At 39.1% G+C, this 25913-nt stretch overlaps 1 protein-coding gene across 1 annotated transcript in view; it reads right to left on the reverse strand.

Annotated features, from left to right (window-relative positions):
* The window catches only part of LOC103585618 (ankyrin-3-like), a 164008-nt gene extending 139705 nt beyond the window's left edge, over positions 1-24303 (reverse strand). The window contains exon 1 of the mRNA XM_008566632.1: positions 24190-24303. Within this exon, the coding sequence (XP_008564854.1) occupies positions 24190-24303 (114 nt within the window). The remainder of the gene's footprint in view (positions 1-24189) is intronic.
* Between the last annotated feature and the right edge of the window lie 1610 nt (positions 24304-25913).

The following is a 25913-nucleotide window of genomic DNA, read 5'->3' on the forward strand; positions in this document are numbered from 1 at the left end:
CAAATGATCTAGAAATGGTGCAAAGAGATGTCTCATAAGAAGAAGGAACTAATGATAAAAATGTATGTTATTTGTTAGAAAAATAAGACAACGAATATGCAGACTGTAGTTATAACAAACCAAATAGCCTCCTAGACAACCTTTTCCTAAAGTAATAAGAAAATAAGGTAATGTGTTGCGATCCCGTTGCCAGTCCCGGTCCGGTACGGGCGTGATACTGGGGGTTGCGGTCCGTTGCCGGACACGAAAAAAGACAAAAAGGAAAAAAAAAATAATGAGAAAAGAAGGTAATGTGGATGGCTAGCTCATAAAATCATAAATGGAGAGAAATAATGTTTTGAGGAAAACAAACAAAAAAATAAATATAAATACGGAGACACTTTATTTCCAAAGGGTAAAGGATGATATTCTAACAGGCGCTTTTTTGTGGATCTTTTTCTCTGAGAGCAAACACCCTCAAAATCACCACACATTTGAGTGTGAAATAGAAGATGTACAATAAGTTTCAAGTTATGAAAAACATACTTTAAAGTCCAAGAGGGCAAGGCACTGACTGTTATTTATCACTATTTCCCAGCATCTTGCACAGTGCCTGAAAAATAGTTGATAAAACATTTGCTGGGAAAAAAAGAAAGAATAGAAAGAAAATGAGAGTAGAGAAAAATGGAAAACTTACATTGGCAAGATGTTCTTTATAAAGGCTTTAGCTTTTTCTCATCAGAGAGTTATTCAGTATAAAATACACATAAGTTACTAAATGATATTCGAGAAATCAAAAACAAAGGATACATTCTTATGAAGTCCACACATTTTGAAGATCACTTCCAAACTCCAGTCTAAATTCTATTAATCAAACTCTAATAATATCTATCACCATTTTCACTGAGCGGTTTTCAGATGTTTGTTGAAGAATAAATCTCTAAAACTATAGAGTGCAATCTACTCTTAGAAGGGAAGACTGAATTTTACATATAACATTGAATAAGGTTCCTAGCATTTAGCACTTGTGAATTGCATTTCTTTCTTGGTTGTCTGTTTAAGAAATACCTTCTGTGGCTAATCTTATGAAACCTATCTATGAAACTCTCAAGCAACGTTTAATCTGAAGTACGTTCTCTAATGGGACAACAGGAAAGCGTTAGCGATTTATTTAGCACTTCCGAAACACTTTACACTGACCATTTCAGAAAATTTTCCCAACAATTACCTTGAGAGATGGATTATTGTCATCTCCATCTTACCGATGAGGAAACAGACCTAGTGAGTTTGTTAATTAACGAACCCAAGGCCAAAGAGTTAGTCAGCACTGAAGGTGAGACTCACACACAGGACATCAGGAAACCCAACTCCAGAGCTGGCTCCAAACCACCAAGATAAACTATTACTGTGTCAGTGGTAGTGACAGCGATAATGATAATAAATGACAATAATACTAATAATAGATCACCATACACATACAGTTGCTGAAACAACTTCAAACATATTTAATCCTTGTAAGTTATTCCAAACCTTAGTTGTCCCTTTCCTTCCATGGGCAAGGTACTTGTGTTTTAAGACCAAAGTATTAAAAAACTGTATTTAGAAATTCTTTGTCAGAAACCAACTGCCAGGAAAGGAAACACTTTCAGCATTTCCTCTAGGCTTTGGGGTACAATCTAGACAGGTTCAGACCTTTCTTCGTTGCTCTCGCCATGGGTATAAGACTGAAATGGTTACTCCAGCAGAATAACGGTAGGCTCTAGGTTTCTCATGTTATCCATGTGGAAGGAAAGAAGGCAGGCAAGGGAGCGGGGAGAAAACCCCCGGGACACAGAGAAGCTGGGTAGCTGGCTGACCTTGAACTAGGAGCATAACTGCTGTGAGAGTGAAAATTTCCATCCCACTGAGTTACAAAGATCAAATGTGATAACGTATATAAAAGTCCTTTGTAAATAATAAATCAATACACATCTTCTAAGATCTCAAACTTTTATTTTTTCAGTTTCCCTCTTCAGTGTCCTTAGGTGTCCTTCCCAAAGCACTGTATCCTATCTCTCCATACAATGAACCAACTTTCTGTAATATTTTTATTCTTACTAAATGTACCTAATTATACCATTGCATAAACTTTTTATTTTGCCCTCCAGGGTGAGGACAACCCACCTCCTTTCCCAATGCTGTTCCAACAGATTAACATTACGAAAATTTTCTATTACACTTAAGTTACTGAGGCAGAAATATGATAAACATGAAGTCTTCAGGGAGAGACAGGAAGGAGAGCTTGCCTGACCCCAGATTCACATTAGATGTCTATTATTTAGATAGATGGCACAGACCACCTTACATAACCGTTCCTACCAAATGGGAGCTTGGCGTGACATCTGACAGAAGACTTGCTCCTAAAAGAGTTTGTTTAAATTTTTCATCAGACTGCCTTTATAAAAAATTGAAACAGAATATCCTCCAAGTGGGGGAATGGCTTGCTAAAAAGAAAATCAGAATTTACAATTATCTTTTAAATCATCTTTACAGGACTGTATGTTTTCTATGCCTAAAATGTGAAGCAAGTGTTTGGCTTTGAAATTAGCCCGAGGGGGAGGCTTTCACTTTTACATGCTTTGGATGTTATAAGAAAAGCCTTTGTCCTTCAAGCAATGGAGGAAAGCGTGCTAAAGTGACAATGGGTGCCTTGCCTCCGGCGTGATCACCAGCATACTGAAAACTGCCTCTTGTTTTCCTTCTCAAGGTGATGAGGCTACTGAGGTGACAGAAGCAGAACCATGGCAGAGTCACCAAGCTGGGAGCCCATTCAGTTTCCTCTGCTGCACTGCAGATCTTTCTGACCCAACTCCCATGTCCTCAGTGACATTTAAATACAGAAGGCGAGCTTTCCCTTTAAAACAGATGCAGCAATCTAAAGAGCAGGGGAGGATATCCATTGCTTTTAGAAATTAAATAGTATAATTCTGTTGATCCCTAATATTAACATGTTTCAGTCCTGGGTGTTTTTGAAAGAAGGGGGGGGAGGAATCTGTATTTCAGATGGGGGGAGCCTGCTGTGAATGCAGATGGAAATTTTATGGCTTGTCTAATGCTTGTCTATTTTAATAAAGAGAATAAATTGTAACAGCAGTGCAATTTCATTTTATACTCCATGTGTTGCAACAATGAAATAAAAGTAGTTCTCTACGCTGAAATCAGCTCTCTCCCATTGTTCAGTTTATTCCAATCCTGTCTCTGAAATTTATTTACAAAGAAGAGCACATTAGCTAAAAGGAGGGAAGAGAAACTCTCTAGGGGCAATACAGAATGCTAAACACCTCCCCCCTCCCCACATGCATGCACACACACACATGCGCACAGATGCTCTCCAAGACTGAGAACAGAAGTACTCTTTGTCTGGTTACCCTGAGATCTAAATGACACAGCCGCACATTTCACACAATAGCACCTGGTCATGGATAAGGTGTAGATGTGGACAGTGTGTGACTGGTTCTCCTATCCCCACACAGAGCTGACAGGATACCACGGCAAACACTGCTTCTCCCAACTCAGGGGTGTACTGAGCTCTTCAGCTTCATCTATGACATTTATTGGTCATTCTTACTAAATTTACAGGAATCGATCATTTATTCCACTCTACACAAAAGGTATACACACCAAAGTTAAGAAATCATCACAAAGGATTGTTGGCAATTTTTATCAGAAGCGGAAATTAAAATAGAGCCAAATAAAAATACAATAAGAAAGAAAATTACCTGAAATATTTTTGCCAGGCTGGAAAATGATCTGCTCCTCATCCAATAACAATTAAACACCGAGGATGCTCTAATGTGTTTTAGAAGCAAGAGACTGGAATTCTAAGTGACCAAGTTCTAAATCTTCATTCTTGGTCTATGCAAGTACTTCTAAATGATTCCCTAAGGAGAAAAAACTTCTCAAAGTACAACAGTTCTCAAGAACATTCTTGGACATGTCAATCTGACATACAATCTCTAAGATTAACATTATGATCCAGCAATGGTGCTGGAAACCCTAACACTGGCTGCTTCATTCAGGTGGAGATGGGATATGTACTGGGAAAGGGAACAAAGGAACTTTCAGTGGTGATAAAATGTTACAGATCTTGTTGAGGAACTGGGTTAAATGACTACAAGCGTTTGTCAAAACTGATGAACTATATACTTGGGATAGGAGCATTTGACTGCAAGTAAATTAACCTCAATTAAAAAAAAACTCTCTGAAAACATTAAAAAATAAGATTCTAAGTACAGAGTTCATTTCAGAATTTTCTGGACATACAGCTGTAAGACAAATAAGCAAACAGAATAAATGCCTTTGGCTGAACGTTTGCATGAAAGCTGAGGGATTCCTGGTGCCACCTGTCTCTGCTTCAGTGCCATATTACACTAGGACATTACCATGAACAGTTCACTGTTATGAGATGAAAGTAAATATTGCTGAGAATGCAATGAAAAGCTCTACATTAAATTGAAAATGGAAGCTAAAATTCTGGTCTGGGCATTCCTGCCCCATTCCCCATGCTGATACAAGGGGACTGTGGGACTTCCCAGTCATATCTGAAGTAAATGTCCCAGTTGTGGTCTATAGCACAAAAGACCGAGTCTAGGAAGGACTCCTTCTATAGAATATGTGCATGCCTCATTTTATGATAATTAAATATCTGACCTCAAACACAGACACATTAAGATACAATTATTGTAGAATAAAAGGATTCCTTGAAATTGTCAAGTGCCGTCATGTATTTTACAATCTTCCATCCAGGGAATTCCTTGTTTAACACAACCATCTACTGCACTGAGCAGTAGATTTCTGTTTTATCTTTAAAAAACAATGAACTGTGGACTGTTTTCTGTCATTTCTGTCTACATTGGCTCTCATCTAAGCTAAACTCTTTTATCGGGCTAGATATCTGTTTGTTCCTGCTAGAACTAATAACTGCAAATACTGATATACAACTGTCAGGTAAATGAGATTAAAAACAGACAGATTTACAAACACACATGAAATACAAGATTAGAAAAAAATTAATCTCATGGATTTTGGGGTAATGGCATTCTTTACAAGTAATTCAGGCTTTAATATTAAGGCAACATTTTTCACCAAAATATTATGGATACTTCCCCAGAAGTGTTTTATAAAAAGGTCAACTGAATGCATTTTAATATTCTTGCAGGAATCTTCAGAATGCAGCTTAAAACTTGAAATAATCTTTCAATAAAAGTGGCACATTTCAGAAAAGTTAAATCTAGTGCTCGTTGTTTAGAATAGGTTTGGCAAATTTTCAGAGCATTCTTGCACCTCAAATGTAACAAACAGATTTGTAAGGGAAAACTATTCTGTTAATTGTTTTTCAAGATATTTCCTTTCTTTTCATTTTTCTCAACTTCTGAAAATTAAATGTTTAAAGCTGTTACAATATACGAAAAAGAAATGGATTGTATTAAATGGATCATGCAGTTTATGGTGGATGAGTTCTATTTTTCTACTTCTCTGATTTTAAAAAAGTCACTATAAATACATTGCCCTCAAAATGGAAGAAACACGACACTGTTTTAAAAGATTTATCATAACTATAACAAATACTTATAGTATGTGGGAGAACATAAAAATATCACAGTTCTTATCATGAAGATTGTCATAATTTTTATTTTTTTATTTTATTTTTTTTTAAAGATGACCAGTAAGGGGATCTTAACCCTTGACTTGGTGTTGTCAGCACCACACTCTCCCAAGTGAGCCACGGGCTGGCCTCTGGGATTGTTATAATTTAAATCTGAGAAGCCTTTAACTAGCATTTCTAATTCATCATGCCCAATGAATGACTTCTTAGACAAAAATCAATGGCTTCAGCACTTCTCAAATTTAGTAATTATTCTCCAGGTTTCTAATTCATCAGCTCAGTGGATTTGAGTCTGTCAGGTGTTCTAATACCAGAACTTCTGCATTTGTGAACTAGTACTGAAAATACAAGGGAAAAGTCAATGTAAGATAACATTTCTTCTTTATAAAAACATCATTAATAGTTGACAGGAATAGGTGAAAGCAGGCAGAAAGGGGTGGGAGCGGGGAGAAGCACGCCGTACACAAATAGAAGCTGATCCCTCTGCATCCCTTTCTCAGCACTCAACACAAGGTAGAACCAGCTTCTCAGATGCTCACACTTGCCACCTCAAGACACATCCTCCCCTGTCCACCCCATATTCAGCAGCCGTCATGCACACCCAATCCTACTTCCGGAAGCTTTTCTACCTGTGCTCTCTATGACATCTGCCCGCGTTTCTTGGTCTTCAGGACCAGCTTCAATCTCCACATCTGTCTGTCTTGTCCCTGCCCTCCACCTTGATAGATGTGCCCTTTCAAAGGCCTCTGTTGTGCTTTGTACATCTTCTTCCTCAAATATAAGACTATTTTAATTCTTTAAACTGTGTGTCTCCTTTACTAGGCTACCTGTTCCCAAAGGACTGGAAGCACGTTTTATTTCTCCTTGTATCCCCAGGAAATATAAATACAAGGAGTCTTTGAAAAGTTCATGGAAGGATTTATATTATCTTTTGATTCCATTTTTCCAAGAATTTTTTGAAGTATCCCTGTATTTGGTGAATTGAAATGTTGAAATGTTGCTGAATCAAACAACATGTATGTTTCATATTCACTGTATTATTTCAGAATTTTGTTTCTGCACCCTTATTATTGGCTAATTCTTCTGTCAAAATAATGCCACATACTTGCTAATTGCTAAGGATTCGGTCCATAAAGGTTAGTGCGTAAGGAGCCATCTGTTTATCTATTAAATTGGTCAGTCTAAAATATATGAAAATCAACCTCTCATAAATTTTAACACATTACATAATTTATTCCTCTCTGGTATCAAACTGATACTGAAATATTTCCATCTGTTCTAGTAAATTCTGGTGAATGTTTTTATGATAAAGAAGGTAGGAAAAGAAAGCAGAAAGAAAAAGGGCAGAAGGCAAGTAGGAAAAGAAAAAAGAAAGAACAATGTTAATAATAATTACTCAGGAAATAATTTCTAAGTATGAGGAATAATGTAACGAGATTCTACAATGGAAAACAGGAGATAAAATATTAGAGGGGACAAAGCTTTCATATCTTTTTAAATCTATAGTTATTTATAAATGTTCCAATGTATTCACAAACCAGTACAATGTCAACCAAGAGAAAAAACTAAAAGTTAGAGAATGGATAAAATTTACATGTAAAACAGAAACAAAGTTCCCATGAAAACAGACTAAATGGGCTCTTGATTACATTCTGCCCCAAATAATTGTGACCTTGGCCCCTTTTACCAATAGTGGCAATAGCTGAGGATGTGGTATATCAATATATTAGGAGCTAGATAATCCATATGTGAAAAACTGTGTCAATTTTAGGTACCACATGATGGCTAAGAGGGGAGTTAAGGGGTCTCTATATCTCATGAAGACTGGCTAAAGAAACAGGAAGCATTTAGTTTGGAGAGAAGCCACAGCACCAACACATCACTATGTGCATCTATATAAAGAGCTGGCATATGGGTGGATATAACAGGGTAATAACTTTAGTCTCAAAATAAGAGCATATTCTAACCATTAGAATAACTAAGAAATGGGTTCAGAAGACATTTCCAGTCACAGGCAATTCATAAGCGGACATTGACATATAACTTGCAGACAGCTATTGTAAAGAAGAGGCAGGCTCTGCAGAGATCCTGGCTCAGTGACCTCAAAGGTCCCTTCCACCTCTAAGATTCCTTGAATCCTTGGGAATTTTCCATGCAACTCTTCCCTTTAAAACTGATGCACTGTCTTTTACATAAATCCTTTAAACCTGAATTCCAGATTTCTACAATAGTTCTACTTTTCATGTATTTTAATCTGCAGTCCATAAAAGTCATTACTAATACATCCAACAGGATTTGAGTGATTGGTATGAAAATAGAGACATGACAAGTAGTTTTTTTTTCCTAGTATTCATTATAAAACAATTTGAAATAGTATTTGTTGTCCTAATCATGTAATTTGAGTAAAATGTGATTGTTCTGCACATGTAACATTCTATTACCTAAATCTGTAGTGGTCCCCATCAAGACATTTCCTAATAAAACAATGGTAAGCTCCTTCCAGCTAGGAGGGAGAAATGAAACTAGAATTAAATTGCAAAGTAGTCATGTTCTTTATGTCTTTATATCTAATACCCCATCACCTAGTAAATAGTGACAGCCAAGCCTGGGGGCCTCTTCAGGAATGAGATGGCAGGAGGTTTATGTGTCCTTCCCTTGGCTAAGGAGGGGTGGGCTGGAGAAAGAGATACCTTTGGAAAGTCAAAGTTAGGAAACAAAACAAGAAGCAGGTGAGTAAGACACAAAATCCCAAGGAGTTCAAGAACTGCAGAGGTAAAGGCAAAGCAAAGAAATTGGGACAGTCTTAGTCCATTTGTGTTGCTATAACAGAATACCTGAGACTGGGTAATTTATAAAGAACAGAGGCTTATTTGGCTTATGATTCTGGGACAGCTGCATCTGGCATGGGCCTCAGGCTGCTTCTACTTGTGGTAAAAAGCTGCAGGTAGCCAGTGGATCCAAGCAGATCACATGGTGAGAGGAAGCAAGAGAGAGAGAGGAGGTGCCAGGGTCTTTTAAACAACCAGCTCTTGCAGGAACTAATAGAGGAAGAACTCACTCACTACCCCTCCCCCACCCCACTCAGGGAGAGCATTAATCCATTCATGAGGAATCCACCCCCATAACTCAAACTGCTCCCAACACTGCCACATTGGGAATCAGATTCCCACATGAGTTCTGGGAGGACAACACATCCAAACTCCATCAGGGACTTAGATGAGACCCTAAATGATAAAAGCCAGAGTTGTTGCCCAAATCTGAATTCCATGTACTTTCCTATATTCACCACAGCATGCCATGTGGAGGGGTCTACTGTGCTTAAATGCTTAAATGAAGAGATGGGAGAAAATTTAGGAAGGAATAATGCCCACTGATGACACTGGAAATTGTAAAAAGGCAAAATGGACTCCTAAAGGAAAAAAAAGTGACATCATAATCTCAGATGGAAGGTGAGGCCTTCAAAGAAAACAAAGCCGTGACAGTTTAGAAACAAGCGGGATGGAGAACCTCTCCCTTGCTCCACCGTGTGCATCTGCCCTCCGCCACACTCCACCAATTCTAGCACGCCCTTGGGGAGAGGCAGGGCCACCCCAGCCCTAGCACTGAAAGGCCTGCATCCTGGGAAACCTCTCAGTCCTGTGGGCAAACCAGGCCAGTGGTCACACTAACCCCAGCTGAATACGACGCAGCCTCTTCTCTCACCAATTGAGAGTCACTGGCCTAAAACAATTGCATGTAAACTAATGAAGGCTGAAGGAAAAGCACAGAGCCCTGGGTGGACAGCTGCATACCCACCTTTATTTATTCAACAGGACAGAGACAAAGGGGGCCTAGAAGAGGAAACACTCTGAACCAGTCGTTCTCCTGCCCAAGGAAGCTGCAGTGCAGCAGGAGACGCTGGTGGAGCTGGGAAGAACTCTCAGTACCATCATGCTGGGCTCCTCCGCAGAGGACACACAGGACATGGGCTCCAGTTGCAAGTGCCTTCCCAAGATTCAAAATCAAGACTTGTAACTTTTGTCACCTAGATGTCATCATACATAAAACTATAATCCCACAAAGAGTATTTTAAGTATTCTGAGAGATACAAACAATTCTAAAATAATAGTTAAAGTGAAAGAAATGACTTCCAGGTGGATAAACTAGTATTTCAGGAAGAGGGTGAGATTTGGAGATGAGTCCTATCAGTTAGAAGGATTTTCATAGGAGAAAAGGGGAAGCAGGGATCACAGGCAGAGCACCACGAAGACCCGCCATGGAAAATTAGGGTGTGCTTTGGGAACAGCAAAAAGCAGAGTCATTCCGACTAGAACTAAGGACAACTACTGGATTGGTAGGAAATGAGGTTCTAAATGCCAGCTCTCACTTGAGAATAGAGGATCTTGAATACCATACTAAAAAAACACATGTATTGATATTCAACTCTGTACCACACAGATGTATACTGTCAACTATGTTACAAAAAAAATTTTTTTTATGTTACAATAAAAATCACCTAGAAAATCAGGAGAGCAAAAATGAGAACACTGTGGTTTGGGAAAAAGATGAAGTGGTATTGTTGTTTGTGGCATTTTTCATAATAACAAAAATTAAAATAAACTAAATATAGAAAAGAAAAGGAGTTGGAAGCATTTTAGTACATTCATAAAGTAGAATGCTGTAGATCCATTTAAAAACTTACAGAAATGTGTTTATTGAAATGGACATATGTTCGTATTATATTTTTATGTTCTTATGTTATTTTCAGTCGGAAAAAAAGAGGTTACAAAACAGGAGGTACCAGTATTACATCATCTTCATTTATTTTTTGGGAAAAGGGGAAAAATGGAAGAGAAAGAAAAGGAAGAGAAGGGAAAGGAAGTAAGGAAAGAAGAAAGCAGGTATATAAATGCACAGAAAAAACATTGAAGAAATATTCCAAAGTGATAACAGCCACATTTCTCTGGCAGATCTTTGCCCCCTGTGTTTAAAGTTGTTTCCACAATGGACATCTATTACTTTACTTATATGGTGAGAAGAACACACAGAATGCTCTAGCATATTACAAACAATGAAGCAGAGAGTAAAAGTGGCACACCAGGTATTAAACACTGTCAAAAGTTCGTAAAGAAGTCTTTGATTTAACAGCAAGAAAACGTGTTTGTTCATGGTTTGCCTCCTTCTCTCTAATTGTCCCTGGGAAACTGCATATTGCAGACAGGCTCTGACGCACTCTTCTGGGAGGCACTAGAACTAAACTTTGGCTGACTGGTGTCCTCCGGGAGTCAAGCAGCAGCTGTCCGTGGGAGACCTTTAACGGGAATTCAGAGGTAAATCCATTAAGTTCTGTCTTGGGGATACAAAGACCAAGCAGAAAAAATCTACCAAGCAGACCTAGACACCTGCATCACAGGTTGGCATATGCTGTGAAAGAAGCTGAGGCCATCCAGTTGATGCGGGGCAAACCACTGCACCTCTCTAGAACCTGAGCCTTTGATGCCACATTCAATGTCTCCATCGACCACATTTCTTCCTAATGGAAATTTGGCTTTGGTTTTAACTGTACTTTCTGGAATATATATTCCCCTCTCCCCCAATATAAACTCATACGCATACTTATCATTTATTTATTTATTTAACCCCTGCTTATAATTCATGTCAGCAAATTTACTTTCCCCATTTTAACTGACGACTCTCACTGAATTTGCTTGGCATAAAACGAACCCTCACTTCTTCCAAGCGCACGACGGAAAGAGGAATAGAAAGGAGCAGAGAAGCAGAAGGAATGAACACTTGTCGAATCACTGCATTGTGCTAGCCACTTCACGTTCCATTTAATTTAGTCTTCTTAACATCTCTTTGCAGTAGGTGTTGTGATGGGTCAGGGAGGTTCAATGACCAACTGCAGACTCCACAGAGAAGTAACAGCTTTCAGATCCAAACCCAAGCCTGTCTGACTCCACAGCTCCTGCCCAGGCCCTTTCCTTCATTCCACAGAGCCTCCAAAAATCAGTTTTCCTATTATTTCAGAGATCCCCAGTACCACTTTTTTAAAACAGAGGCTGGATTAAGCTCTATGCAGAGGCACAGCCCAGATTGCATTAATAATTTAGGTTCCACTAAAGCCTAAATGAAGCTCTAGGAAAGCAGGTCAAAGCTAAGAATGCAAAATGAACGTTAAGAGTACTCTCCCTTCCTATGCCACAAACAAAATCCTAACTAATCCACCAGAAAGCAAATAAAGACATAATGCTTATCAGATGCCAAATGGATGGCTCTATAATTCTTTTAATCTCATCCCAAGGAAAACCCACTGAAACATGTTTTGTGAAATCTAACTACAACCAGCCACTGAAGACAAGGCTCTTCATGGAGAGCTGGGAGAAAGACCATGATCTAGACTCACACACTGGAGCAAGAGAACGCTGGCCAGGTCATCGCACACTTATTTTAAATGTATTAATAGTCACCTTCAAAGATCCAATTTCAGCTAAGACAAGGGACATTCAAAACCTTCTGAAATGAATCACAGGCTGGAATTGAGGGGCATTATCAGGATCACTAATTCTATAATAATGAAGACAAGTGAATGCATGAATTTCATATGCCTGGATTCCTAGTATTAATGTAGTAATTCTATTTGGAATAAATGTGAATGGAATAAATGTGCATAACAAAACCATTTATTTTTAGATGGCAAAGAATGGCTCCAGCTGAAGAGGCACAGTACAGCAGGGATCATTAGCAATGGCCATGCTTCAAAGGAAAGAAATTAATTGCACTCAGCATTTTTAAACATCAGTATGGTTATCTTCCTGTTACTTAAGGGCAGGCAAATGTATTTTGAGTGTTGACAGAGCTAAGTAAATATACTTATCATGTTATTGAATTAGATTGTAGTGGCCAAGCCACTGCACAAAGGGACAGCAGGTCCTTAGGTGGGAGGGGCGGGGGCAGTGGATAGGAGGGAGGTTCACTGACCTCAGAAGCTATATTCCTACCAGCATATCCTGTCTCCTTTACCCCTAAACAGCCAGGTAGCAGATATGTAGCTGGGAATTAGGACACTGGACATTTCAAGGATTTACTAATAAAACCCAAAATGCACTGTTCAAGGTTATGATTTTGACAAATGTTGCTTCCCTAGACTACTGTAAATCCGCAGTGCCAAAGTCAATTATGATCTTTTTGTACCTGATTTAAAATTGCTCTGTGCTTTCCAATAATAGTTAACATCCCATGTACCATGTGAAGATAAAACATAAAGCTTAAGTCATGTACCATTTACTCCATAAAACAAATGAACAATAACATTGGTGATGAGAGTCATAAGAATGATATAAAAACTGATTAGTAAATTTTTTCTTAAAAAGAAAGAAAAAGTCTTCTCCAAATGCCAGAATCTGTTATGACTGGTGAATAATCTGTAAGCAGGTTAAAGACATGAGGGGGAAAAGGCCTTACAGTCCAAGAGTTGCAGGTTGAAGTTCTGCCTCTGCATTTTGTTCACTGTTACCAATAAATTCAATTTCTAAGCCTCAATTTCCTCAATGGCAAAATGGGAATAATGCCACCTAACTCGGAGGGTTCATTCAAGTACTAACTGAGATGACAGCCTTTGGCACCTACCAATTATTTATGGTAAATTGAGCATAACTTTTGCTAGCAGGTTTCCTATCATTTCAAACTGAGGCTTGCTAGCAAAGCCTAAAAACATCTATATTTGAATAACCAAAATCTTGGAGAACTCCAATTTTTGCCAAGTCTCCTTCTGCAAAGTAAACTTTTTATTCATTGTTCCTGTTGTCAAGGAAAAGTAAAAAGATCACTCATAAAACCTGAGATCTTTTCTATCCTGATAAGAAAAGAATCTGGCAAAGCCCACGCTGACTCAATTCTAACATTTTGTCTACGTCATCGGCTAAAGTAGCTTTCTTATGTTATGTTAATTTCTTACCATTCTACAAAATGCATTCTCATTTCTAATCTAAGCTCTAAAAACTAGCCTGTTTTGAGGCCCTGAGTAAGTTATTTAAAGCCAGCTTTTTCCACAGTTTTCTCATAAAAATGATAACCATGAAATGGTAGGCATTAGCAAACGTGGGAACAGACTCATTTCAAAAACCAAAAAATCAGCCAACACAAAATGACTTTGCTGCTTATCTTCAAAAATACAAACGGTTTGGGAGTTAATCATATTCATATTTCTTTATTTGACCATTTGTGTGATTACGGTCCTGTTAAGGTATGAGGCATTTCCAGTTAATGTGTGAAATAAAAGAGATTTGAACTTGTCAATGTATTTATTACACCCAATATCACCCTCCTACTCTCTGCACTGTTCTTTTGGGAGAAAGAGATAAATCACAAGGAGAATTCTATTGGGGATTTTCTAGGGGGAGAAACCCCAGAATGGCATTTCACAGTCCAGGAAAGATTCGTCTTATGGAGCCAGTAAACTGTGGTTACTGGAGGTGGGAAAGGGAGGTGAGCAAAAAATTGGTTAATGGACACAAGGAATATTACTTTTTATAATGATGAACATGCTAATTATTCCAATTTGATCATTATGCATTGTACACAGGTATTGATATTCAACTCTGTACCTCACAAATATGTATAATCAATTGTCTCAATAAAAAAAGTACTTAAACTTACTGGCATACAGTTTTCCATACAAATGTTGTTTCATTATCGTAGGAAAATAACAAACAAAAAAAGAAAACGGTGGTCCCAGTGGTGTCTTGGAGATAATTCCATGTATGGAGCGCTGGTATCGAGACCAACCTGGGTTTGAACTCCAGCTTTACACTTACTAACTGTGGAACTTTGGGCAAGTTGTTGAAATTTTCAGAGCAAAACTTCCCTAATCCAGAAAACTGGGAAAATTATACCCCCGTCATGAAGAGTCGATATAATAATCTACTTAAAACACCCAAGAGGGTGCCTAGCCCATTGCAGTTTCTCAATGAATTAAAGCTCAATAAATAAAAGAATGGGTAAATTCTGCTCCATGTACTTTTGCTATTGGTTATCTCACTACACTGACTGTTGGGGAAAAAAAAAAAATCACACAGAGTCCATAATAAAAATGCCTAAGGAAAGATGTCCAGGTTTCAGGCTCAGTTTTTCTGATTGGTTTAAGGTGAATGGGAGTATATAAACACACTAATAATTCTAGGTAGCAGTTCTGGAAGTGGGCCAGTTTGGTTAGGTGCAGGGTAACTTGCTCTGTGTGATGGAAAATTTCAGCAGCCTAGCAAGTAGCAATCTGAGAGAGCAGGAAGAAGGGAATGTGCCGGTGAAGGAACGCAGCCAATGGACCACTTCGGGTTCTGAAACCAGGTATAAAAGGTGGTAAGTCAACACTGGTCAGATTTTTCATTCCTCCTTTAGTCCCCAAATATCCTGAAACTAGAACAACGCCTCTATCGTGGTCATTCCACCTAGAAGGGGTGATAAATTGGGTGGTAATGAATTATATAAGAGATATCTTGCAGACATCCTGTATAAGTAACATTTTATTTCTTCTTAATAATCACAATATATAAACTATACGGTGAAGATTCTTTCATTCAGCCCAAGTAAATAGTTTTTCCTTATAAATATTTCAACATTTATGCTCAAATCTGCAAGACAATGTTTATTAGTTAAAACAATCATTTGATACTTGCTCTGTGCATACAGTTCTTAAACTTTCTTTAATATCTACCTAGGCAATCATTTAACTACCGAGAGAAGCTAATTAATAACAGAGTTAATGAATACTGTTAATGGAGTTAACATATGAGTCTTTGAGAGTATTTCTCAAAATGACAGATTTAATTCTCTGGGGACTGTGGAAAAGTTTGCAAAGAGCTGAACTGCAGGACTCAAATGGTTGTTCGGGGATAGTGGTCAATTAGTAAAATTTCGTTCACAAACCAATTTGGCAAATGATTTTCTGAGTGCTTGTGAGCTGCAAAAGCTGTTAAAAATAGTCCCTCAATTTCTCAGTTCTTCTACCTCCTTCTTGGCTACAGTCACTAAATCACATTTGAGAGCCCATACTATGGGGGAAGGAGGAGCTGGAAACCCTTGCTAAGTACGCCTTTTATACCAGGAACCTGGCAAAATGTGTTTTTTTTTTTTACAGTATCTCTAATCCTCACATGTATGCAAGGAAAAAAAAATAATATTCCCACTTGATCAATATGGAAACAGGGGCCTAAAGAAATTCAGTTCAAGTCCACATAGCTAATCAGCAGCAGCTTCAATATGAGCTCACATCTAGTCCCAAAGCCCATTCTGTCCACTACTGGGGATTGTAATACTTAGCCCCACTCCCCACATCTCTCCTAATTGCTTGTCTGTTTTATTAATTTTTTCAATCCTCTATTAAACAAAATTTACCATGTTTTCATACCTTCTTCAACCATGTAGACTTCTTACAAAATTGTATTTCATTAGGATAAATGAATGCTGTTCATATGGCTGGAGTCACAGGGTTTTTAGAGAGGTACCTACACGTAGATTGCAAATGTTTCCAGTACCTAGAAAATCTTGAACTTCCTTCCTTCCAACTCTACTATTTCTCTTTCCCCATTTTTTACCATACAGTCCATACATCCTTCTGCTATGATGATGATGATGCTATGATGTTGACCATCGTTCTGCTAAAAGTCAAGCTGTAGACCTACAGATATGAACAGTAGTCTCCGCTCTACTCATCCTAATGGGCTTCATCTAAGTTCAGACAGAACAGAGCATATGAACCTGATTAATCAGAAGTTCACCCATGACTGAGAAATAATTTACTGGAACCAATGAAAACTAAACTTAAATCTACATATTTTATAAACATGGAAATAAGACTAGAGACTTGAAAACTACATTTCAACTCATGCTATTTGCATTATGGTAAAAAGTTTTATTGTAAGTGTAATAATTTGTTAACACTGAAGTATTTTGTATGTCTTCTGTCTGCAACCTAATATGGTTAAAACGTTTTTAAAAACTTCTTAAGATTTGTGCTTTTAATAAAATCACCATAAGAGTTTTCTGAAACTAGTTTAAGTTTGTAGTTGATGTCGAAGTATTGGGGGAAATTTATTTTTGTTAAATCCCTAAGTTTTTATTTATCATGACCTACTAGCATGTGAATGTTTAGAAGAATGTTCATTATTTATTGCTTAAAAATAATTGACAAATTCATAATATTCATAATTTAGATATTAAGCAAACATCAAAAGTTAACAAGGCTTTTCTACATATAAGAGTAAAAACTAAATAAATCTATAATTTTATAGGCAGCTCCAGTATTTGACAATGATGGACCATCCTATTTCATGACATCATGTTGGGTCCCTGGCAACATAATCTTGAGTGAATGGGATAAGAGCTAGGAAAAAAATCTGACCTATATGTTAAAGATTCCAGCCAGACTTCCATCGCCTTGCTCTCAACTCTTCTGCTTTTAAATTATACAAACTAAAACACAAATTTGGGCAGAACCATAGCAGACCATTTGTTTTCAAATGCTAACTTTCTATACAAATATTTCTTTAGAATGAAATTTGGATTATGTATCAGACAGCATAACACTGTATTCAGATATTCCCCTTCAATATTTAACCTATAGATCAATCAACACATATACATAACCCAATGCTTCTATTTTTTTTTTCAGTGACTGGATTCCACTAAAAAATTATTTTAAATGTAGAAGTACACTAACTTAAAAACAATGGCTTTTATCGATATCTGGATTTTGCTATTAAGATTAAATTATTAATTTATAAAAATCTAGTTACTAAGTCATTTAACTTTTTTTTTTTCCTTTTTGTCTTTTTTTTTTCATGACCGGTAACGGGATCGCAACCCTCGGTGTTGCGCCCGCACCACGACCGGCAACAGGATCGCAACCCTCGGTGTCACGACCGCACTGCACTCAACCAGTGAGCAGACCGGTCTCTATATGGGATCCGAACCCTCGGCGGGAGCGCCGCCGCACTCCCAAGCGCTGCACTCTACTGAGTGCACCACCGGGCCGGCCCAGTCATTTAACTTTTAACATCTCAAAATTGATCATTCTTGGGCCGGCCCGGTGGCGCACTGTGCTAGTGTACCACTTGGGAAGCGCAGCGGCGCTCCCGCCGAGGGTTCGGATCCCACATACAGACCGGTTCCCGCTCACTGGCTGGGCGAGGCGCGGGGGCAACACCGAGGGTTGCGATCCCGTTGCCGGTCCCGGTCCGGTACGGGGGCAACACTGAGGGTTGCGATCAGTTGCCGGACATGGAAAAAGACAAAAAAAAAAAAAAAAAAATTGATCATTCTTCTCTGAACATAAGAATTAACCACTGATGTCCATTAATAAGACTCTCTCTTAAGAAAACCCCTCCTGCAGAAGTTTTAATGGCCTAACCAAGGGACTTAGAACCACAGAGACCTTGGTTCCAAGCCCAGCTATTCCTGTGACCTGAGACAAGTTGCATAACAAACCTAAGATCTGGTTAATGCCTCTGTACATGTGGATAATACTAAATATCCCTAGTCCACTTAGTTGTCTGTCCATTTGTCTGTACATTCTGAACAGCAGCAGCAACAACTAACACTATATGGCTCTTGCTTTGTGCCAAGCACTGTTCTAATATTAACTCACTGAAATTTCATTACAACCCTATGGCTAGGTATATACTATCATTACATTCATTTTGCAGGTGAAGAGAATGAGGCACAGAGAGGTTAAGTAACTTCCCCAAGATCACACAACTAAGTGACAGCACCAGCATCTGACCTTAGACCATCTTACCGTATAGTCTACGCTCTTAATCCTTACATGCTACCGCCTCTGATCCATCTGTCCACCCACCCACCTACACAGCAGGCCCCACTTTGGTTATAGTAAAGAATTATGATGCCATTTATGACAACAAAGAGCTCACAGTCTCCTGTATGAGACAGACATATAAACACATAACTACTGTACAGAATATCAAGTACGCTAATAGAGAGACCAAGCTCCCTAGATACGTGATGGAGCAGGAAACAGAGCAGGTTTGCTTTATTTCAAAAGGGTCTACATAATTCTCACCCACAAAGTCCAGCTGCTACAATACAAAACCCACCCTGCCTTATATCGTGGGTGCCACAGATACCTAGGTGACTAGGCATGTGGAAAGCCTGTAATATATCGGGAAGCACCAAGCTTCTAAAGCAAGAAATAACACTACAGTTCATATCTTCTGAAATCTGTTCTCAAACTCTTAAATTTCTTTAACCTTAAAGGAAGACTGTTAGAGTTTCATTACAATAAACCCGATGGTTAAATACAGATTCCAAAGTCTTATCATCCAAGTTTAAGTCTAGATCTACCACTTCCTAGCTGTATATCCTCAGGCAAGTTATTTATTCCCTTTAAGACTTGGTTTTATCTATGAAAACTGGAGATGAAGATGATACCTGTCTCATAGAGAAGGAATAAGAAAAGATATAAAATAACCCATGGGCATCCCTCTGCACACTGCCTGACATACACAAGCTGCTAACAGACTACTGTGTTGTCATTACACCAAGGTCTTTAGGGATTTGAAGTCCTGATGTCGGTAATTTTCATTTCTATCTTCCAAAACTAAAAAAGAAAAGAGAACCTTAAGACGGAACATTAAAATCTATTGCAGAGGGTAAAAAAAACAGACACACTACAATACTGGGTTACTTAGAGACATAAAGCCTGTTACTTAAGGTTTCAGATGTGTGAGAAACAGCCTATCATTTAGAACATTCTCTGAAACAAGCCCACTTTGATGTGTAGCTGTGAAAATATTAATGCCCCATACTCAATATGTTGCATAGCGTAGTAGTTATAGGAACAAGCTAGAGAGTTAGACTGCCCAATTTGGAATTCCAGCTCTACCACTAACTAGGGTGGCAGCTTTGGGCAACCAGCTTAAAGGCTCATGCCTCATTTTCCTCATCTGTAAAATGGGGATAATAAAAATATGTTCTTTGTAGGGTTATTGTGAAGATTAAATGAGCCTCCACCTATAAAGCAATGTAAAACCCTACCTAGTGCATAATAAGTAATCAATAAATGTCCTGGAAGAGAAGACATAAATCCAGGAAATTTCATTCTTCATTGTCCCCTTCAAGCCAGGAACTTGGCAGTTACCCTAGAATCCAATCTCTCCCTCTCACATCCTACATACAATCCTTTGCCAAGTTCTGCCAAGTCTTCCCCTAAATATCTTTTGTATGCTACGCCCCTTCTCCACCAGTATAGTCTCTTCCCTGGTTCAGACTCTCATGATGTCATGCCTGGATCACCATCAGAGCTTCCTGACTGCTCTCCCTGCTGCTGTCTGCCACACTGATGCTCGAGAGATGGCTCAACCATAAAGCTATTCACAGTCCTCTCTCCCTACTACCACCATTAAAGTTCCTCTCTCCTTCAAACAGGATAGATGATTTCCAAACTCTGTAAGATGGCATACAAAGCTCTTCATGCTCTGGCCCTGCCTCTCTCTCCTGACATTCTTTCTGCCCTGCCCTTTGCTCCAGGCATTCTTAACTTGTTTGTTTCCCACACACCCCAATGGTCTTTCCTACTTCCATCACTTTGGGCATGGGATTCCTGTTCTGCTTGTCTATCTCACTGACGACTCCTCCAAGGCTCAGCTTCACTGAGAGCCTTCTCTGAGCTCCCTCAAGTCAACTGGGGATCTTTCTGTGGGCTCCTGAGGCTCCCTTTTCATACACTACATAGGGTAGCTAATGGAGCTCTTATCTTTCTCCCTACTTCTGCTGGGAGCAACTGTACTGTTACCATTAGGCCTTTTTTAGCTTTGTCTCCAACAGTCAATGCAATGCCTGATCCACAGAACAAGTGGATCCAACAGTCAATGCAATGCCTGTCACTCAACAAGTGTTTGCTGAATGAATGCATGAATGCAAGCATGAAGTGATGAATATTCATTCCTGCTCTGCCACTGATTAACTGTATAAGTTTGACATCAATAATCAGAAAGGATATTAATCATGGAATTAATTGCCACTTTATCCCAGTATCTAGCACTGTGTCAGACACACACACACACACACACACACACACACACACAGAGAGAGAGAGAGAGAGAGAGAGAGAGAGAGAGGAATTCCATAATGTTTCCTTTTTTAATATCAATTTCTTTAGGTCACCACAAAGTTTTTTTTGACAGGACACGGCAAATACATATAAGCATACATGCATATACTGAAAAAAATTTATTGAACAAATTAGGACCAATTCTCCTAATATTCCTCACTACTGAAATGTACTTTATAGTTCATGTGGGCAGAGGGCAAAACAAGCAGGTAAAGTGGCACCAGATGCTAGTGGCAACGAGGGATGTCCAGGGAGTGCAGCCTGCACCACAAGAAGAGTTTCTGTGACTTGTATAGGCTCGTAGTAGGATGGGCCATCTACTAACCACCACCTGTGGGCCAGGAACCCTGATAGGAGAGGAGGGGATACAGAGTTCCTCTCTGCAAGTTGCTTAGTCAGGGCAGGGATCCAATATTAACCCACCCACAGGCACTCTGTCCACCTTTGGCATGCCTCCCACTTGCTGCCAACCAAGCAGGCCCTCAGGAGAGGAGTGTGAAGGAGAAAAAGAAAATATGCCAGGCAAGGGCAGTGGGCACGTGTGGGTAAGGGATATTTGTAAATATACTGGTACGCAACTTTTAAACTTTTTTTTCTTCAAGCAAAAAAAAAAAAAAAGTTGGCAATAAAAGATTAAGGGTTTATTGACGTAAATGCACTTCCTTTTAACAAATAGGAAGATTTCCTTTCTCTTGACACTACTTAAGTTTTGTGTCAAGAATAAAACACATCTTTATTAAAATCCAGCTGATTATAAATTCCTAGAAGTACTCTACTCTTTTTTTTTTGACAGGCAATCACTTATTCATAGTTAACATATTTAAAATAAACCAAGCATATAACTCACTGGATTTTTAAAAGCCCAATGAAATGTGAATTCAATATAAAGTCTGCATATGTATTATGATTTTATTATAATACTTAGTAACATCCCATAGCACATGATGTTGTGTCATACGGATATGATCAAGAAAGGTTCGTCTTGGGCTTGCTCAAACCTGAACTTCAGGAGTGCCATAAAATACCTTACTTTATAAATGAGACACTCTTTCATCTAGCAGTAGATAATAGTAGATATAGTAGATACAGTATTGCTAGATAAAAGTAGCTAAGGTACTTCCTAAGCTTTTCTATTGTGTGATTTTACGAGAGTACTTGCTATTTTATACAATTAAAAGATCCTAGAGGATATTTCTGCATATGAACAAGAGCAACCATCCCCATAATAACATACAAAACATTTAAAGGCAGCTTTTTCAGTTGACATGGGATGTACAATATGAAACAAAGCAGCCCATGGGCCTTAATTAGGATCTTAGGAAGAGGTAGGAAAAAAGAAACTCAAAGTGGAAACAATTCACTTTATAGGGAGTAAGGGTTATATACGATATACCACTGAAAGAAATCTAGAGTATGTCTTTAGAATAATTTAATATTAACTTTGTATGTTAAAAGTAGTCCATGAAATAATCTGACTATGAATATCGTACTTTCCGTCATACAGTGTATCTTCAGTAAGGAACACACTTATTATATTATTATGAATTAACAAGTGCAACAGCATTGAAAGTGTTATCCATAAGCCACTTTTTGGATCTACTTACTCTGCAAGTGTCCTGAGAACAAAACATTTAAATTCACTTGCACATTTACAATAGCGATATTGATATTTCTCCATGTTCCCTTCTGGTTGCTAAGAGATTTATATTGGACAGACTCTGTTGTACTCATAACAAAGCATTCTGGTCTGCAAAGCATTTGCTTCAGCTCAGTGAGTCCAGAAACTCCCTTCACCTCACCCCTTCCCTATTTTGCTTCCAAGTCAAACAGAGGCCCAGGCACAAAGGCAGCAGGTCTGTCATCACTGCTATGGGAAACTGCTAGACCCAAGCCTGAAGAGGCTAACAACTCTTCTCTAGTATTCACATTAATGATGACACCCTATCTTTATACAAACACATGTACCTTTTCCCGTGTTTCTTAGAAGCCAGTTTATCAGGGTGGGGGTGGGTAGGGAGTTGTGGAGAGGGGCAATTAAGAATGACTTACCCACAGACAAACCTAATACAATAAAATTAGACCAGAATCTAGCAAAATATAACAATTTCATAACAACTCTGCTGTATTAGGCTTTAAAATATGCCTGCACAGAATTTCTTAACCTAAGTTTGTACTTTTATGAAAATATATTCAAGAAGTTTATTTATAAGAATATTGAAGTGGGAACTATCTATATTTAACATCTTACAGCAAAACAACTGGAGCCCTCCAAATTCAGTCTTACCAAGTCTACTATAAAACAAAAGGCACAGAACCACCTTCTATAGATCCTAATTTGGAAGAAAATGACAAGGGTACCAAAAATATTCATGGTCACTCCTGAAGAAAGGTACATGTGCAGGGTGAAATCTGCATGTCATTTAGAAAGCACATGCATGGATGCTCAGAGCAAATTAAGAGTATATTTCCATTGGGAATTCTCACAGACACATAAAAATGCTTTATGACCTGACTTCCATATTCAGATCACAGAGTTTTAGTCAATTTTTATTAATTGTCATAAAGAAAAACTGCTTTGGGGCCTCACTTCTTGGTTGGTACCTATGAGTCACATTTAAGGGCAAAGCCACCAAACACTGAATAAGTACTGCTGGGCTGTAATGAAACACCACTGACCTGGAATATTCCTATTTTTCCCCTGCATTCGAATATCAGTAGGGGATCATCAATGCCCATGCTTTGATCTAAAGCAATCAGTGCTGATGGTTGCAGGTCCCTGCCATGTCATGGGAATTCCTGCATTCAGGATAATCACTCTCACCCAGCAGGGAAAAACAAACCTCTGTGATTTTAGCTTTATTTAACAAAAGAGAGTTATTTCTAGTGGCTTATTTCCATTGCACAACCTAAGTAAAAGCACCTTATAGAAATAAGACGCAAAAGGAAAGAAAGAGAAAAAAAAGCAAAGCAGGAAATGACTTTTCTGCCACGTCTTTAAGGTCACAGATCTGCCTGAGAAATGCACACATGTGATACAGTTCCAGCACAAAAGCTCCTTTCCCAGGAGACAGACCTCTAAGAAGTACAAAGCCTGGCTCTATGGCCTCTCCCTCAAACCTAAGTCACTGCGGTCCATTTACCCTTGACCGGGCTGTGAAGAAACTACTTTTAACTCCCTCAGAACATCTTTCTGTGTCATGGAAACATGCCCAAGCCTATGTAAAGTGAAGCACACCTTCCGCAGAGCCCCGCAATCAACCCCACAGCAGAAACCCTTCCCCTGCCTTGCCCATCCTGTGGCCATGGTCTGCCATAGGATTTCATCGGCTGTTCCCCATTTGCACACCCAATTTACACCCTATACAGCATGTAAAAATAGCCCTTAATGCTTCTAACAGATGCCAGGAGGAGATTAAAACAAAAAGAATCCAGGCAAGATATATGCTCTGGCATACATAGCTACCTTTTTCTTCCGATCCCGGGACCGTTTGCGGTGTTTCCTTTTTTTCTCAGTCTCTTCTTCAGCATTGATTTCTAAATCCCTGTTTTTCTTTAATTGTGAGGCTGCATGAGCCATAATGCATTTAACAAGATCCTCTCAAGCACACAGGGCTTCCTTGTAAAAGGTGATATCCTCAGGCACCTTTAATCAGGCGTACAGCAGCATTTCAATCACTGGAGAGAAACCTTTGACTAGAAGCAGGAAGACATTCAAAATGCAAAGGTGCTAGAGGAGCTGAAGCTTTTAAAAACCAAAACGATGGTGTCCAGACTTCATCCTACACCTTCCTCCACCTGAACCTTTACAGGAGAGTGTAGCCATCGTAATGCATTTACCGTAGTGAAGAAGACAGCTGGGACAGAGGAAGCTGTATTATGGCTGTATCCCCTGCCACCAGCAGGAAGTGTCTAAGTGATTCCTCGGAAGGGGGAATGCTGCAAAGGATGCTTCTCCGAAGGGAAAAAATCAAGAGTCACCACACACGCAGACGCAAAAATCCAGCACTAATTCTGAAAACCTATTTTAGAATCTTTCAAAAAAAAAGAAAGGGCTGCAATTTATACATCACCACTAGATCTGCACAGAGCATAATTTAACCCGTAATAGAATGGAGCAGTTCCTACTTTAGTTTAACTGCTGATGGTGACAAAATATATAAAATAAGAATTCAAAGAAAAACACTAGATTTTACTCTGGAGCTCCTGACTGCATTTCAGGGGAAACAATGCATGCATTGCCGGGCTCCACAGTGCATCCTTTATGCTGAACTATCAGCCTAAATGCATTTTGTGGAGGGGACTACAGAAGGGCTTGTTGTCTTTTAAAAACAACACACTGATGACAACACATCATCCAGAAAGACGTGAGCATGTTGGTGTATTGAACAGATGCGTGATTCATAGGAGTTCCCAGGAGTCTCCTCTCCTGGGGTCTCAGGGTCAGAGAATGGGGAATCTGTGCTATAATCAGTGTTTCTGAGTCGCTGACATGTAGATTTGGCTTTCCCATTTGGGTTTGCTTCGATCACCTTACTATTTCTGCCACCTGAGTCCACAGTGACTGCAGCGTCTGAATATTCATTATATGAAGTGAAGCAGCAGCAGTGCTCAAGTCCTGCTGGGGTGTCTTCTGCTGGGATGCATGCACTGGAAGAAATCTAATAAGTCGGGCATCACTGACACACACACACACAGTAACAGCGTTAGCAAGAAACTACTGAAATGTCAGAAGGGGCCTAAAACATTTGGGCCCCATAACAAACCCTAATTTCACCAAGGAAATGAGCAGGAGAAGAAGGTGCTGTTCTGTATGCTTCCAGTACTGAAGTCCCTAACTTTGGAGGTCAGTGCATTTGACTTTGCAGGGCTGACTGCTAAGGTGGGTACAGGGCAGATCACAAAGCCCACTGCACCATGCGAGGATGTGGCCACAGTGCTCTGGAGCTGTTGTTCACCTGCTTCTTAAGAGCACCAAGTGTGGGTTCCTGCAAACTTCTACTCATCATATTTCTGATTTGAAAGTCAAAGATACCTCCCCTTCTCCCCTGTTAGGATGCTTTATAGTTTCTCCCAGGCAGTGATAGAAAATGGGAAGGGAAAGATTACGGACCATGGTGGCTCATTCCTACTACCAGTGGACCACATACTTCTCTGAGGCCTCACTGTGACCCATGTGGAAACCACTCT

This window comes from Galeopterus variegatus, unplaced genomic scaffold (assembly GCF_000696425.1).
Source record: "Galeopterus variegatus unplaced genomic scaffold, G_variegatus-3.0.2 Scaffold257, whole genome shotgun sequence".
In the NCBI taxonomy this organism is placed as follows: Eukaryota; Metazoa; Chordata; class Mammalia; order Dermoptera; family Cynocephalidae; genus Galeopterus; species Galeopterus variegatus.